The sequence below is a fragment of the Canis aureus genome, chromosome 26 (assembly GCF_053574225.1).
Source record: "Canis aureus isolate CA01 chromosome 26, VMU_Caureus_v.1.0, whole genome shotgun sequence".
NCBI classification, from domain to species: Eukaryota; Metazoa; Chordata; class Mammalia; order Carnivora; family Canidae; genus Canis; species Canis aureus.
Genome location: NC_135636.1, coordinates 31,982,180 through 31,999,979, shown reverse-complemented (window position 1 = coordinate 31,999,979; position 17,800 = coordinate 31,982,180). Strand labels below are relative to the sequence as shown.

At 54.4% G+C, this 17,800-nt stretch overlaps 1 protein-coding gene across 1 annotated transcript in view; it reads right to left on the bottom strand.

The window, feature by feature from the left end:
* Positions 1–3,871: 3,871 nt before the first annotated feature.
* Positions 3,872–17,800, bottom strand: part of VSTM2L (V-set and transmembrane domain containing 2 like) — a 36,857-nt gene continuing 22,928 nt past the window's right edge. The window contains exons 2-4 of the mRNA XM_077873124.1: positions 16,057–16,226; positions 14,328–14,378; positions 3,872–5,295 (exon numbers count right to left, since the gene is read on the bottom strand). Of these exons, the coding sequence (XP_077729250.1) occupies positions 5,023–5,295; positions 14,328–14,378; positions 16,057–16,226 (494 nt within the window). The 3' untranslated portion in view covers positions 3,872–5,022. The remainder of the gene's footprint in view (positions 5,296–14,327; positions 14,379–16,056; positions 16,227–17,800) is intronic.

Genomic DNA, 17,800 nt, shown 5'->3' with positions numbered 1-17,800 from the left:
TCCCCTGGACCAGGCCTCCACCATCCCCTGCCCCGACGTAGTTCTTCATTCAAGTACTGAGATGATTTTGGAACTGGTCCTAGGGCAGCCCCGGTGGCTCAGCGGTTTAGCGCCGCCTTCAACCCAGGGCGTGATCTTGGAGACCCGGGATCAAGTCCCACGTCAGGTTCCCTGCATGGAGCCTACTTCTCCCTCTGCCTGTGTCTCTGCCTCTCTCTCTCTCTTTGTGTCTCTCATGAATAAATAAAATATTTAAAAAATAAGTAAAAGCTGGCACTTACATAAAAAAAAAAAAAAAAAAAAAGGAACTGGTCCTAACTCTCTAGATAGCTAATCACCTAGCCAGCACTAGCCAGCACTAGGAGTATTAGTTAGTCTGCCCTGAACCAGGAGGGACCGCCTGGGGTTGAAACTTACTGGACATGCTCTCACCTCCTAAAATGGGGCATTCTTACCTCATACTCTGAATCCTGGGGTGAAGGACCAAGAATGGGGAACAGAAGCCTTGCCCTGTCAGGTACCCCATTGCCACCCTGCACAGGGCAGAAAGGAAAGCTCTGGGACAGGGTTCACAGGGGAGCCCTGAGAGAGGACCAGGGAGGGTTTGGGGCCAAAATTCAGGGCCTTGGAGACCAAGGATGCTGGGGGCTGGAGATGCAAGAGTATAGAAGCTGAACAAGAGTATGGGAAGGTGTCCCTGGCCAGTCATCTGCTCTCTCTCCACATCATGAGGACCACCTGGGGCCACTAGCCACTGATGTGGGCAGGGATCTAAAGGCCAAGAAGGGGCCAGGACGTCTGAATTTATAACAAGCACACCGCTGTCCCATTATTCTTATGGCTGGGCATGAAGGGGAATGTGGCCCGTAACTAACATAGGAATGTGCAGAGGTTTATCTGAGACTTTAGAATAGGACTAGGTATATGATTTTTAGGAACTTCCCTCCCCTAGGACTCAGGTTTCTGTGCCTGGGGAGGGGCACAACTTGGCTCTGGCTTCCATATAAAAAAATCACAGCAATATTAATAGGCGTCAGAATTTCCTGGGGGCCTCTCATGTGCCTGGTGTGGGCCTGTGGACATGGCACTGAGTCAGGAGCATCTCTCTCTTTCAGCAGATTTATTGAGATATAATTCACACACCATACAGTTCACCCATGTAAAGTGCACATTTCAGTAGTTTTTAGGATATCTGCAGAGCTGTACATCCATCACCACAATCGATCTTAGAATATCTCAATCACCCCAAAAGAACCCCATACCCATTAGCAGTTACCGCCCACTCTCTTCTCCCCTAGCCCTGGCAACCACCAGTCTGGTTTGTGTCCCTATGGATATTCCTTTTCTGGATATTTCATATAAATGACATCATACAGGGACACCTGGGTGACTCAGTGGTTGAACATCTGCCTTGGGCTCAGGTCAGGATCCCAGGGTCCTGGGATTGGTCCTGCATGGGCTCCCCAAAGGGAGCCTGCTTCTCCCTCTGCCTGTGTCTCTGTTTCAGTCTCTGCCTCTCTCTGTGTCTCTCATGAATAAACAAATAAAATATTTTTAAAAATGGCATCATGCAATATGGGACCTTTTGTGTCTGGCTGCTTTCTCTTAGAATAATGTTTCCAAGTTTCACCTAGGGTGTAACGTGTGTCAGGACTGCATTCCTCTTTATTGCCAAATAATATTCCGGTGTCTGGATATGCCACATTCTATTCACTCGTTCATCAGTTGATGGGTACTTGGGTTGTTTCCACTTTTGGGCTATTACGCATAATGCTGCTGTGAGTATTCATGCACACGTTTTTTGTGTGGACATATGTTTTCAGTTCTCTTGAGTATATACACAGGAATGGAATTGCTGGGTCATACAGTAACTCTATGTTTAACATTCAGAGAAAATGCCAGACTGTTTTCCCAAGCGGCTGCATCACTTTATAATCCCACCAGCGCAGTGTGCGTGTTCCAGTTTAAAATCTTTGCCAACGCTTGTTATTATCTGTCTTTTTGATTCATACCATCCTAGTGTGTGCAAAGAGGTTAGCTCATGATTTTGATTTGTATCTCCCTGGGAGCCTCCCTATTTTACAGAAGAGGAAACTGAGGCTCAGAGACGTGAGGAGCCTTGCTTGAGATCCTGAGGATGTCCAGCAAGGATGGTTAGAGGCAGAAATCTAACCCAGGCACTGCTCTCCCCTGGACTGCATTCCCAATGGAGCAGAAATATTCCCTCTAAGGAGATGGTGGCCCCTGTAAAGGGTGAGCAGACTGGAGATGGGACACATGCCCTTGAGGGGGTAAAACGAGATCGTGTGCATTCTCAGGATTTCCTGTGGAAAGCCTTTCACAGTGCCTGGTGCAGAGTAGGTACTCAGGACCTGTAATTATTGTTATCACCCTGGCAGGAGCCTGTACCCCCACCCCCACCCTGCCCAGCCAGGACCTTCCCAGAGGAACCTGGGCTTTTCAGGGCCTGCCTCCCACTTTGGCATTTCTGGAAGGTACCATATTTGTTGGAAAAAAAAAAAAAAGGCTGGCTGCTGCCCTACAGGACCACAGGTCACTGACCTTCCAGCGCAGGGACACCTGGATTTGGCAGTGGGTCCCCAGCCCTGCTTAATAGCTTGATTTATTCATGTCCTCAGCCAGTCAGCCGGTCTCCAACCCACCCTTCCCCTGACTTGATTCCCTGCTTCAGAGAACTGATACAGTCCCTGCCCTTGAGGGAGGTTCACTCAGTCTGACTGCAGGGGGGCTCGAGGATGGGCTAATGTGGGGGTGGGGTGATGGTTCCTGTGGGTACAGGAGAGGGACAAGCTGGGTGTGCTGGCTGTGAGGGTTTCCCCTAAAAGCCCCCCAGAAGGACATGCCCTCAGGTGGGTTCCCAGCAGGACTGTGGCGGGTGGGAGTCTTGTCTGGGATGAACCAAGGGGAATCCAAGCCCAAGGCATTATGGGAGAGGTGGTGATGTTCAGTGGGTGAGGAGGTGATCCATATCCAGCAGAGCAGAGTTCAACAACTGAGTGACCTCAAGCAAGCTACTTAACCCCTCTGAAGCCGCTCCCTCAACTGTAATAAGGTGCTGGTGATACCTGATAGGGGCAGACGAGTTCCCGAACATGCCGTGCCTAAACATCCGACCCAACAAACACACCCCAAGAATCTCATGCTCAGGTGCACCAGGAGACAAGGGCGAGAATGCCTTCGGCAATGTTGCCAAGCACCCAGATGGGAACACAAATTCTTGTCAATAGAATGAATAAATAAGTTAAATTGTGGGATATTCATGCAGTAATAAAAATGGACAAATTACAGACATGCAACAACATGCATGAATCTCACAAGCAGAGTGGTACATGCAAGGATGGATGTGATAGGATTCCATGCATATAAAGTTCTAAATGATAGACAAAACTCAACTCTATTGCTTAAGATGACATACATGGAAGTAGTAAAGCTGTAAAGAGAACATGAAAAATGTGCTTTCCTTAAACGCCAGGGTGGTGGTTACTCTCTAAGAAGGAGGAGAGTGGGTCTGGTCAGGAATACACATGGGCTGGGCTGGGGGGTTCTGTTCTGGAGTGCTGTTGGGAGGTGCCGGCTCACCTTTATTTGCTTTATAACATATTTATTGACAAAACAGTATAGACATGTCTTATGCACTCCTCTGTAGGTGTGATTATCTCAAAACCTAAGAATAATTCAAGCCCTTGGTAACTGGACAGAGGCTGGTTTCCCTTCGTCCTCTCTCTGTGCCCCAGCCAGCTCTGGGTCTGTGTTTTGGGGGGCAGAGAGCAGGAGTGAGAAGCTGCTGAGTGAGGGTGGGTGTGAGCTGGCCCCTCCCCCGCCACACTGCTCCACACAAAAATGCCCCAGAAAGACACTGCCCAAGGTTTTTTTAAACCGCTTTATTCAGGTTGGCTGGTAGTCACAGATTGGATCATGTGTACAGGGTTACCCACACACTCCTGGGCAGAGCCCTCGGCCTCTCCCACATCCCAACTCCATCACTGAGGGGCGGCCAGAGGTTTGAGCCAGTTCCCAGGGGGTGTTGGGCCCAATAGAAATATTTACAAATTACCAGGGGGTGGGTGTCCCCCTAATCAGGAATTGTGAAGGGATTGGTATTGGGGGGCCTTTGGCTCCCAACAGCCCCAGGCCCTTGGGTGGGTGTGACATGAGCCCAGGAGGGGGCTGGGACATTGGAAGCTGGCAGAGGGGGGCTCCTGGAAGAGCCTCGAAGACCCTCGAAGGGGTCCTGCTGGTGCAAAACTCTGCATAGGGCCACTGGGTCAGAGGGGAGAGGCCCTCCTTCAGACTTGCCATGTGAATGGGCAGATTCCTGGTCCCCCCACCTCTGCAGAGGGTGGGACAGGGAGCCGTTTCTTAGGTATAAGGAAGCTGAACATGAAGGACCCCCCCAGGAGGCAGTGGGGTGTCTCCCTCTCTTCCCAGGCCCCCTGCAAGTGACTCTGTTCTTAGGCCATGGGCCCAGAGCAAGGCTCTCCTGGGGGCTCTGTGCCCCAGTTTTTCGCCAAGGTAGAGGCCCTAGTTCTGCTCAGAAGATTCAAGTCCAGATTCGGGGAGGGGTCACAGTCCATTCCCCCGGGTTCAAGCGGGGGATGACGGGGCAGGAGGGAGAGTAAGGCTGGGAGGCCCCGGCTCGGGACAGGATGGGAGACAAGCAAGCAACGCAAAACACTGGACTCCACGGAAGCTGGTGACAGAGAGGCAGCCTGGCCCCGGCGTGGTGCCCGCCCCAGCATTCGGGGTGGTCGTCCCCTTGGTGCGCGGGGCCACCTTCTCCGAGCCAGGTCACCGCAGGGGTCTGAAAAGGAAGGGTTGGGCAGGGCTTACATGCTGAGCAAGGGAGTGGCGGGCAGAGGGCCGACGTGGTGGCCGCAGGCAGTCTTGGGGACGGGGAGGCGGCTGGACCCAGGCAGTCCCGTCCCCAGCGGTCCAGCGGCTCCTCATGCACTCTGTACAGCTGAGGGGCACGGGGCGGGGGCTGGCCGGGTAGGCATCAGTCTAGAGGCTGCAGGCCTCCTCGTCCACCGAGCGCTTCCGCAGCTCCTTGCCCGGCTTGGGGGGCGGCGGGGCGGGCGCGGCGGGCGGGGCCTCGGGCAGGTGCAGGACCGAGTTCTCCCCGGGCTGCACCCGGAGGTAGGCCTTGACCTTGTGGTGCCGGGCCTTGCCGTCGCTGAAGTCGATGACACGGCACTCGTAGGTGCCTTCGTCCGTGGGCTTCACCCTTGACAGACGCAGTTTGTGGGAGATGTTGCTGCCCACCACCTTGACCACCTGGGGAGGGGGACAGAGAGACCGTGACCTGGCCAGCAGGCGGCAGCTGGGAAGAGGGAGAGCGCAGGTCCTGGGAGCCCACTTGTACCCTGGGGCCCCAGAGACACTCCCACAGAGGCGCTGGGGGCTTGCCGGAAAGTGAGTCAAATAGCAAAAAAGTAGACCCCACTTCAGTGTCCATCAACAGGACAAAGAAGTGGACGGCAGGCAGTGGATTTGATGGAATACTGGCCAGCAGTTAAAGCCGGAGCCAGAGCCGGGCTCAGCGACACGCAGGGAGAGTGATCTCACTGCAGAGCTCCTGCAAAAAACACTCCGTCCTGGCTTCGGAGACACATCTGTGCAAGTGTGAAAACAGCCAGGAGGGAATGCGGTGGCCTCCTAGCAGTGCCTGTGTCTGGGCTGGAGCCTGGGGAGGGGCAGGGACCTAGGAGAGACCTCAGTTAAGTCTCAGCTTAGTGTGAAATGTTCTGCTGCTTTGAACAAACAAACAAAAAAGAAGGCTGATCACAAATATAGCAGGATACTAATAACTCCACATCGGCTGCTGGGAGCAAGAGCGTCTGTAATATTTGTCTTTGTACTTTGACTCTGCTTGTTTATTGATTTGATTCAGTTTTTTGATTTTTATTTTAAAATTGAAATATAGGGTGCCTGGGTGGCTCAGTGGTTGAGCATCGGCCTTCGGCTCAGGTTGTGATCCCAGGGTCCTGGGATTAAGTCCCCCATTGGGCTCCCCATGGGGAGCCTGCTTTTCCCTCTGCCCGTGTCTCGGCCTCTCTCTGTGTTTCTCTCCTGAATAGATAAAATCTTTAAAAAGCAAAATAAAATAAAATTGAAATATACCTTGTATGCAGTAAAGTGCATACAGTTTGACAAAACTGTGTTTGTGAGCACCACCCAGAGCAAAGCACGGGCCACGTATAACCCTCCAGACCACACCCTTGTGGCCCTTTGTCATCAGTACCCCCCTACCCTGACTTTATCACTGTAGATTAGTTTTGTCTGTTCTTGAACTCTTTTGCTCTTTTGTGTGTGGCCTCTTTCCCACCAGGGAAAATCAGTGAGGCTGCTCCTGTGGTTGCACAGCTCCGTTTGTGCTTTTTCACTGCTGAATAGTATTCCATCATAGAAATACTGCACAATTTGTTTATCCAACCACCTGTTGATGGGCATGTGGGTAGTTTCCAGATCATAGCTCTTATGAATAAACCTGCGGCGACTATAAAGCTACTATAAAGCTAAGAATTTTTTTCAATGAGAAGAGAAAAAGCAGCTGGATATTTTTATAAGGTTTATCGCTGGGGAAGCCAGGGAAAGGGCCCAGGGGACCCTATGATCTACCGTCGTAACTTTCTGTGAGTCCACAATTCAACACAGGAAGTTAGAAAGGGAGAAGAGAGGGGTCCAGCCTGGAGAGGAGAGGTGGGAAGGGGTTTCCATCCTTCCCTGACCCCTTCTTAATTACAGCCGAAAGGACCCCGCCCTGCCTCCTGTAGCCCCCACCCTGCCTAGACAGAACGGGGATTTCAGCCCCCAGCCCCTTGTCACTGACCTCACCACCAGTCAGCATCACTGCAGGCTCTCCAGGCCCAGCCTGGAGCCGAGTGGACCTCAGACCTGCAGCCTCTGCCCTGAGCCCTTCGGGCCCCTCTCCCCCAGAGCAGGGGGCAGGCATGGAAAACCAGCTGTCACTGTCTTGTCAAGCCCCAGCTCCTGGAGCAGGAGGCTCTTGCTGGTCACCTTTGCAGTAAGGAGGCTGGGATGCAAAAGAGGAGAGTCTCCATGGGTGCGTTCACTGCAGATGTGCCTGAACCTGTGCTGGGTGCACATGCGCGCCCACACACACACACACACACACACACGTGACTTACAAGATCTCCGGACCCCTTTCATTTCCCCCAAATGCCAAGCTCTTTCTGACCTCACAGCCTCTGCATATGCTGGTCTCTCTGCCCCAGTGGTGTTCCCCATCTCTCTTCATCCGCTTGACTCCTGTTCATTTTCAACCTCACCTCCTCCAAGAAGCCCTCCATCACAACCCCTTGTGCATCTCCTAGCAGTCATTACCGTTGAAGACCATTTATTCATCTGTTGGCTTGATTTCTGTTTCTCTCCCTGGCCAAACTATAAACACCACGAGGACAGGGATGACACCCCTTTTGTTCATCTTAGTGACCATCTAGGGTCTTGTGCCCTGTAAACAACAACGGCAACATTTGTTGAATGAATGGACTCATTCTAGGGTCCTGCTGGGTGACCGGTGCTGGCAAAGCCAGAGGGGGGCCCTTCCCAGGCTCCAGAAGGGAAGAGGGAAGATAGGTGGGCAGCAGCAAGGAGCCTGGCCCGTCTGAGCCTTCCAGCTGGTCATCACCCCCGTGAAGCCGGAAAACGTGGGCTTGTGGTAGAGCAGGAGGCACGAGGTGGGACACAGGCAGAGTGCCCAGTAGGAAGAGCAGGAAGTTCTCCCAGCCGCCCCTTCCTGGTGTGGGGCTGAGAACCAGCCTCCCTGCCCGGCTCCGGGCTGGGCCCAGCTGGAAGCCGCAGGCCCTGCTGGTTCCATCACCTCTGACCAAGGGCACCGGGACGCCCTGTGGCCCTGCCATGCTCTCAGGCGAGTTAGGAGATGCTGTTGCAAATGCACAGCGGGGAGCGAATTACCTCAACATCTGTTTCCCTCACGGATATTAATTATCCTTCATTTGTCAACCCTACAAGGCGCTAATGGAGTAATAATGCGAAGCGCTGGGAGCAGCCGCTCCTAAGGAAGGGAGCACCAGACACAGCCCACCCCTCCCACCCCCAGACCCGAGGCCCGGCCTAGAGCCTAGACCGGCCCTCTGCCAGCAGTCTGCTCCCCCTCCAGCACCCTGTCGCCCCCTCCGCCAGCAGAGCTGGTGGCCTTCAGAAGGAGAGCCCTTCCTCTCTGAGAGAGGAGGAAGGAGTCGGGGAGGGTGCTGGGAGGCTGGGTCTGATCCTGACCAGTCACCAGCACCCAGGCTCCTGGGACGCATTCATCATGCATTTGGTGGACACTTAGTGAGGGCCTGCTCTGAGCTGGGTGCTGAGGTCACAGCTGTGAACCAGCCAGACCCCAGGCGGTGCTGCATGGACTCGCAGACAACCCAGACCCCACACCGAACCCAGCACCTCAGGGAGAGTCACGCATGAGACAAGGATCTCGCCAGCCCTGGTGTCTACCCCTTTCAGCACGATCTGGAGTGAAAAACCTGTAACAGCAATAAGAGTAGTGCTGGCGGCCAGTGTTTACAGAGCACTTGATCACCGTGAGATGATGTGCTAAAAGCTTCATATATCTTTTTTAAGCTTTGCAGTAACCCTGTGATATAGGCCCTGCCAAGATAGCCTCAGGAAACTGAGGCTCAGAGAGGTAAAGTGATTTGCCCAAGGCCACTCAGCCAGTGACAGAGACATGGGGAGCCTCCCATGACCAATAAACCACAGGGCTACCTTTTCACCCCATCCTACATCCTTGCCTATGTGCCCAGCCTTCCTTGGCTTGGGGAGCCCAGCCCATCCTCAGAGGCAAATCCTGTGGGAGGGAGTCCAACATCCTGCTCCAGCTTCTAAGGGGTGGAGGGAGCAGCCTCTTGGAATTTCCTCATTCACCAACTGGGCCTCCAATGAGACCAGAGAGGCCAGGACGAGAGGAGACCCCTGCGCCTCGGCCTGGCTGTAAATCATAATCACCTCGGCACAGGCATCGACAGGCCTTAGCAGTGCAATTAAGCACCTAATTATGCTGAAAGAGACAAGGCGAGTCCATGCCATGACCAAGTTCAGCCTCCTCCCCGCTCACTCACGGCCCAGGCCTTTCTGGGCATGGCAGGGGCACCCCTGGCCCCTCACGGCTGGGATCTTCCTCCAGAGCCAGGCCAGGAAGAATGAGTGGTGCTGATGCATGTCCATGGTGCCAGACCTCTCCTACGTGTAGGCTCGTGGCTGAGCCTGAGACAGACAGGGTGGCCCCAGGAAGGCGTTGGGGTGGGGCTTAGGGGTCAGATGGTCCCTGCCCCGGGCCAGGGCCAGCTCTGAGCCCTGCCACTCCCAGGCCCTCCATCAGCAGCACCCAGACACTTCCACCAGCACCCCCATCCCTGCCCCCACCCTTGTGTCCAGAATCCAGCTCAGGGTCCTTCTGAATCTGGACCCCAGAAGGCCTCACCCACACCAGCCAGACACTCCCAAATCATCACTGCCCTGCTCCTTCTGCATTCTGGCACAATCAATTCCAGAATTCCACTGATCTTCCCTCTGAATATCACTGGGCCTCTCCTCTTCCTTCCAGAGTCCATCCCCCTTGCACTGACTAGGGTCACACAATGCCCCCGACTTAGGGCCTCTTCCTTCGATGGCTCCTGGCAGTGGCTGACTGGGCCCTTTGGGGTCTCATCCCCACCTGCCCCTTGGCCACACTAGCCTCCTGCAGTTCCTCCAACACGCATACCCAGCCGAGATCCCTCACTCCTAGTCAACACCTCTATACTTCAGTGCTTACTTTAAATAGCACCTTCTCCAGGAAGCCCTCCAGACCATCCAGACTAGGCCAGGTCTTCTGTCATTGGCTCAGACTCCCAGGGAGCTCTCCTCATTTTGTGGTCACAGTTGTCATTTTACTTCTTATCATGGGTGATGACTGGGTTAATATTCATCTCCCACACTGACCTGGGAGCACCTGAGGACAGGGACCAAGTGTGTATGACCATGGCCTTCTGAGAGGCATCTTCAAGGCCCTCAACCTCTCTAGGGATGCTTCAGGCATTCCTGAGATGGATGGAGTGGTTTTGGCTCCATGTGAATCTCCCCTCCCTGGAGGAGCTCAGAACATGATGCCCTATGTATACTGTGGACCACTGCAGGAATTTTAAGATGGAAACACCAATAGCAAAAAATAAAAATCATAATAAACCATGAGCCACCACTTGGCCTGTTAATCCTTTGTGAAGGATGCAGACTTTGTGCACCACTCCAGCTGTCCCAGCCCTCCACCAAAAACACCCAGGTCCACATGTGCACCACACATGCAGAGCCACTGGCCAGGGTTGGCAGGGGCTTGGCCCGCAGAACCACTTGGTTGATCTAACAAACAGGCCTGTCTTATAGCCATTCATGGAGATTTCGTGGAGATTCCAGAGGGAGGCTGCAGAGCTTCTTGATGCCCTTCAGGGCTGTACCTGGCTTTTGGGGCCTGGCTGGAAGGGGTGCAGGCTTCAGGATGAATGGGCCAGAGCACTGGGCCACATGTATATGGGGACCCTGGGGGTCTAGGGCTCTTCCCCACTAAAGCAGCTATACGATGAAGGCAGGTAAAGCAGGTTGAGGGGGTGAATTTCAGCTTGCCTTCAAATTAGGAAGTTGGGAACCACTTCTGCTTGCAAAACTGGTTAAGGGGAAATTAACCCAAACTCTAAAACAGAGAACTTCAGTTAAATCAAAGGAAAAACTTCCAGAACTTGAAAACAGCCAATAAGAAAAATAAGTGGTCTGAGCCACAGAAATGAGGCTCCGAAGGTGAAACCCTTGGCATATGCCAGTTACCAAGAAAGATGTTTTTAGGCCAGGGGTCCTTCCCCAGGTCCCAAGTGAAATGAGATAATTCCTGTAATATAAAGTGCGCATCATGGTTCCTGGCATATGGCAGGCACTCAATAAATGTTAGCCGCTTTATTATTATTATTATTATTATTATTATTATTATTATTATTATTTTATCACAGATGCCCATCCTACTACATAACTGATCTCCCTACAGGATTCTGAGCTTTTTGATTCCCTCGCCTGTTTACCGCAGAGAAGATGGGCCTCCCTTCATGCTCCAGCTATCCCCCACCTGCTGGGAATAGGAGTCTTGTGATTCACAAATCCATATAAAGTTTTCACTCTAGTAACCACTGTTACAAGGCGTTCTGGCTGAGGGATGCTAGGTGCTGGCCCCACTGTGTCCTCCGCACTGCCAACCCTGATCCTTCCCGGGGTTACCATGGCAGCCCCAGCAGGTCATGGAGCCCTTCCACACCAGGCTCCTGGAAGCTGATGGTACTCCCTCCCCCAGAACCTGGGATCCCACAGCACCCACACCGCCGAGCCAGTGTGCTATGCTGTTTAGCTCCCACAGTGTTGTTCAAATTAGGTTCCAACAGTTAAAAATCAGGAGCTGCCCACTGCAATCAGGACTTTTAGAAGACAGAAGCCTACTGGGTTGAATTCCTGCCTGGCTCAGTTGGCTCCTACAGATATAGGGCCTGGGTTCTAGGCCCCATGAGCCACCTTGTGGCTTCCACACGAGCCACGTTGTGCCTTCATGTCACCCGTATACATACAAGTACAGGCACAGATGCACATCATGTTGGCATGTCCGTGTATCAAAATCTGTGTCTGGGCTTATACCACAGTTGGCCTGTATGTGTGTGACTGTCATTCAATTATTTATTGGGCACCTACTATGTGCCAGGCGCTGCGCTAGGCTCTGGAAACGTAACAGTTAATCAGGCAGGCACAGTCCCAGCCCCACTGAGTCTGGGAGTGTGGGGGGACAGATAGGAAACAAACACACACATGGATGATTGCGTATGGAAATACAGGCAGCAGGGAAATGGGATGCCGGCTGAGCCACATGGTCAAGGGGCGCTTCCTGAGCTGAGCTCTGAAGGAAGAGAGAGGGAGAGTTTTCTGGGCAGAGGAACTGGCCCGTGCAAAGGCCAGGCGGTGGGCAGGGATGGGAAGGGAGAAAAGCAGCCAGAGTTGGGACGGGAAGGGGAGCCAGGTCAAGCAAGATGAGACAGCCCAGACAGTGAGCAGAATGAGTTGAGCAAAGCCTTGAAGGGCCATGGAGAAAAGTTTGAGCCTTCTAGCCCGCGGGAAACCGGGCTGTGCATCTGCTTATAGGCGTCGGCGAGCTCTGTGTGCATTTAAGAACTGTCATGTGTGGGATCCTGTCTGGACAAGGAGGTAGCCGATGGCTGTGAGTTTCCTCACCAGACCCCTGGAGCCCCAGCTGGTGCAGGAATTGCAGGGGCTGGGGGCGGGGAGTGATGGCATAATCACGCTGAGCACATTTATTTTATTTAACTAATTAGCATCTTCGCATTCCCCTCACGTGGGGCCTAGCAGCCTCGAATTCTAATCCTCTAAGTCAATTAGATTATTCTTCCCTTTGCCTGAGACACTCCTTAAACCGCACACAAAATCATAGGAGAGTGAGTTGCAGGTGTTTTAATATATACACAGATCTCTATCTACCCAGGTTTAACTGGTGGGTGTTTGGGCAAGAAATGGGGCATTGCATATGGATGTGCCCTTGGCAGAGGGTGAGGGTGAGGGGCAGGGGTAGAGGGGGAGCTGCAGCTGCCCTAATCTGGAAGAGGCTTGAATTGCCAGACCCCAGCTGTGAAGGGCCCTGGAGGGGTCAGACTACGCAAATGTTGCTTTAAAGGCCCTTGTTCCCCAGGGGTGTCTGGGTGGCTCATTGGTTGAGTGTCTGCCTTGGGCTTGGGTGGTGATTCCGGGGTCCTGGGATAGAGTCCCACACTAGGCTCTCTGCTCAGCAGGGAGTCTGCTTCTCCCTCTCCCTTGGCCCCTCCCCTGCTCCTTCTCTTGCTTGCTCTCTAATAAATAAATAAAATCTTTTTAAAAATTTGTATTTATTTATTCATGAGAGACACACAGAGAGAGGCAGAGACACAGGCAGAGAGAGAAGCAGGCTTCCCGCGGGGAGCCCAATATGAGAAACTCGATCCCCGAACTCCAGGTTCACCGCCTGAGCCAAAGGCAGTTACTCAACCACTTACCCACCCAGGTGCCCCAATAAATAAAATATTAAAAAAAATAAAGGTCCTTGTTCTGTAATCTGCCCACCTCCCATTAGGGTGGCTGCAGGAGCCTCCTCCCTGGCCTCCCTGCCTCCGCTCCCCCATCTTCAGTGCCCAGCATGGCACCCTCCCTCATGCCTACTGATGGTGCTCACTCTTTGCACTGTGATTTCTGCTCTAGGGCAAGGCTCCTTGGTGCACCTGTGTCTCCTTGGCCTTGGGGCCCGGAGCTCCCTCACAAACCCTTGAGAAGCTGTGGAGGAATCAGCAGAGAAGAGTGAATTTGGAGGTCACTCCCTTCACACACACACTCATACCCCTGTGGGCACCTGCACTTCTGATGTCACTAGCGGACTTACTAGCCTCCTGCCAGGCTGACCTGATGCCCCAGGCACCCATCCAGCCCAGCCCTAGGGCCACACATGTCCCCAGGCCTGTCCCCTGTGCTCAGCATGCTCTTCCCTTCCGCCTCCCTTCTCAATCGTGCTGGCCTCTCCCAGGCCCAACTTTGGGTGTTCCTCCTCCACAAAAACTGGCACTTCCTGAGTCCCCTGAGTCCCCACATGCGGCCCTAGCAGCGTCTGGAGACAAGGCACTCAAGCCCTAAAGTCAGGCAGCTCAGCCACGTCATGGCCTCTAGTCAATCTCTGACCCCTCCAGGCCTCAGTGGCCCTACCTGGAAAAAGGGCGAACACTTGGCTGTTCCCTATGGCTTTGTAGCAATGATAAAATGAGTCCAGGCGTAAGACCGGCCAGTACTGAAGTCCCTTGGCTATAGGTCTCCCGCCCCACCTCACCCACAGGAGCCACATGACCCAAGTGACCGTGACATGCCACCACAGTCATGATGGCCCGAAGAAAGCCAGCTTAGTCACATCAGACCCTGTTAGCTCCCCAAATTAAAAATGCTGCTGAGACAGACACAAAGCATCCAGACCACACACAGCCTTGGCCCTGACAGGAGAGAATGTGTCTTCTCTCCCCTTGTCATTTTTTTTTTTTTTTTGTGCCTGTCATTCAATGAACTTGAAAAATCTGCATCTTTTAAAAAACAGAATGAGGCCATTTTTTTCCCCTTTCTTTTTTCTTCTCCATCTTCGTGCCCAAGCTGCCAGCTGAACTGGACCTTTTTTTTTTTTTTTTTTTAAATTACAGCTGTGTCCTCCATTAGAGCCGTTGCAAGAAGTCATTACCAAAACTCACACTTATTTTGGTGGCGTCCTTCCCTGTGTCTTCCTGCTGAGATGCTTTTAGCTGTTGGGAGGGAGCGGGAGGGGCAGAGAGAGCAGAGACAAGGCGTTAGCATCATGGGGTGGGAGTATGGACAATAGCTAAGATTGTAGCTGTGACAAGTGATGCTCTGGGGTCTGGAGTCGGGCGTCCCTCAGCTCTGTGTCATCTCAGGGTGGGGGTGAGTCAGAGCAAAAGAAGATGAAGAGGGTGCCTGTAAAACTGCATGTGCTATGCATTTAGATATGTGGGTATTTAGGGATCTGTGGGGGTGGGTGAGCCTGCCTGGTGTGTCTGTTGGAATGTCTGTCTCTACCCTTGTGTCTCTGTGAATGTGTTTGCATTTTGAGGTGTCTCACACCCATGATCGTGTGTTTGTGGCAAATCCTGTCAGAGTCCTGCCCACATGGTGTTATACCCTGCAGGCTGACCCCAGATGCTTCCAGTTGCACATACCTGCAGGTCTCTGCCTAAGGACTTCCTCTGACCCCCGTGGACTCCTCTGAGCCCTGTGAGGCAGGCTGTAAGCGTTGAAGAGAGGTGACACTCCCAGGAGCAAGACAAAGTTGAATACGTATTTGTGAGGGGCGCCTGGGTGGCTCAGTCGATTAAGCATCTCTGTGGCTCAAGTCATGATCCCGGGGTCCTGGGATAGAGCCCTGCATTGGGCCCCCTGCTCAGTGGGAGCCTGCCTCTCCCTCTCCCTCTGCCTGCTGCTCCCCCTGCTTGTGCGCTCTTTCTCTCTGTCAAATAAATAAATAAAATCTTTGGGACACCTGGGTGACTCAGTGGTTGAGCATCTGCTTTTGGCTCAGGTGGTGATCCCGGGGTCCTGGGATCGAGACCCACATCAGGGTCCCCACGGGGAGCCTGCTTCTCCCTCAGCCTGTCTCTCTGCCTCTCACTCTGTGTCTCTCATGAATAAATAAATAAAATCTTTAAAAATAAAATAAAAAAGAAAGTCTTTAATACATATCCGTGAATATGTTAGAGGCTACTTCATGAACACGCAAGAATGTGTTGCAGGTGTGTAAATGTCCGTGTTCATATGTGAACGTGTGCGCAGAGGTGCATGTATTCATATATTATTTGCATTTACCCAAGTGGAGGAATGGAAGTGTCTTCGTTTGGGCTCCCCCAGCAGGAGACCTTGAGACAAAGATTCCAGTGCTATTAGTCTAGCTGGGCAGGGATCCCAGGGGACACCAGTAGGGGCGTGGGCCGGTGAGACCACAAAGGGAAGGAAGTCAGTAGTGGGCACGTTCTCAAGCCAGGGACGCTGCGGGCAGCTGGAACCTACTCCCCGGGGCACCCGAGGGGGACAGTGTGGAGCTCTCCAGTTACCCCGGGAGGTTGCGGGGGGCCGTGGCCTCCAGCTGTGTCCGCCACTGCCGGGCTGCCTTGCGGGCTCTGTGGCCCAGGGGAAGCTCTCAGGCAGAGCTGCAGGGGTTGTCAGTGGGGCTGGTGGCAGGTGTGTGCGCTGGGCACCAACAGCATGGGCTCCAGTGAATGCGTGTGCAGTGACGGGGTTGCCCACCGGGTCTGCTTCCCCACCTGTACCCTGAGGGAGGGGCTCTGTGCTCTCCGTGGTCACCCCAAGTGCTCGGCCTAGCTCGGCCTCCCCCGCAGAGGGCAGAGAAGCGCCTGAGCCCCAGGGGCCCGGGTTCTCCCAGCGGCTCGGGTGGCTCCCCGGGGGCAGTACCTGGTTCGAGGCCCACGCCTGCTTGTCGGTCCAGTCTCTGTGGCTCCGCACGTACCACCACTGGATCTCCAGCGAGTAGGACGGGGAGCCGCTGCCGCGGAAGGAGCAGGCCATCTCCACGTCCTCGCCCGTCCGCGCCGTCATGTCGTGGGGCGTCTCTGTGAACAGGGCTGCGTGGAGAAAGGGGAGGAGCAGCCGGGTGGTGAGTGGGGACGGCCTGGCTTCAGGTGGGGCCCCGGAGGAGCCCAGGGAGGCCGCAGGACGGGTGTGCTGAGCAGCTGGGGACACGTGGGGCCAGAGGGGCAGGTCCAGGGGCCGGAGCGCCCCCCACACTGGGTCGCTCTCCCGGAGTCCGCGGGCACCACGGGAGACCCACTCAGGGCCGTGAGGGATCGGAGGAGGGCTGGGTTGGAAGGTGTGAGCAAGGAGGCCAGGGAGGCCAGGGAGGAGGTGCCGTGTTCATCAAGTCTTCCAGATTTTTCTAGTCACCCCCACCGCTCTCCCTCCCAGGTTATTCTCAACCCCAGAGCACAGCAGCCAGCGCCGCAGTCTTTGTGAAACCGAGTGAGACCTGGCCAAACCCCTGCTCAGAATCTGCCCTGGCTCCCCAATGCACCTAGGAGAAAGCCCACCGGCTTGGGGTTCAGGGCCCACCCACGTCCCCCTGGTCTCCTCTGTCCTGTGAGCGCGCCTTGCTTCCCCCTCTTTGGCCCTTTCTGTGCCCAGTGGCTGGAATACTCTAGCCTTGGGCTCTCTTTGCCCAGCTGGCTCCTTCACGCCACACAAAGCTCTAACTAGCCCCTTCAGAGAGGCCGTCCGTGACCACCCGGGGTAGGGTCCCTGCCACCCCGACCTCCTGCCTGCCCGACCTCGACCTCATATCGTTCACTGCAGGCACTGCCTGCCGAGCTCCCTGAGAACAGGGACCCGGGGCTCCTGCGGGCTCCTGCGGGCTCCACCACCCCCAGCCCCTAGCAGGTGCTCTGCCTGTGCCGAGCGGATTGCCCGTTCTCCATCCTCTGAGGGCAGCCACGCCCGCCTCCCGTCCCCCGCAGGGCCCAGCTCCCCAGGAAAACCCCAGTGCCCCGCTTCCCCAGACCCAGCAGGAGCCCCGCCCAACGCCACCAGGTAAATGAGAAAACAAATCCCCACTTAATTTGGCCAGTGCCCCTCCCCACCATATGTTCTGTCTCTCCTCTCTCCAAACAAATATTGTCCTGAGACGTAATTAGAATTCTTTCCTCTTCTCAGGAGAGATTATCTCGCCCTGGAAAGACGCCTGGCAACGTGCAGGTCACCCAGGGAATGTGTGTCCGTCAGCCCTCCCGCCCCGTGCCCCACCTGGCTGCTGCAGACTGCAGGGTGCCTCCGTCTCCCACGGCAGAAGTGCCACCACCCAGCCCCAGCGGTCCCTCCTGTGTGTCCCCTCCCACCTGCAGCTGGGGCAGGGGGAAGAGGGAGCCCGGGGCTGGGAGGTAGGGGTCCTGCTCTGAGGTCACTTGCCTCCCACCCGCCCCAGGATTCTGAGGGCTTTGAGAGCATCAGGAGTGACAAACTCCATCTGGAAGCTTCTGCTGTTTCTGCTCTACACACAGGGTTTCCATGTGGAGCTTGACTCCAGTAACTGGTTTCCGGGCAAAGAGAAAGTTTGCAAGGTCCCTAATCCCCAAGGTTAGAGGTTTATGGGACCCTGGAGACTTCCCATGTTCTCTGAGGTTAGGGAGGAACAGGCCGCTGTCCCTGC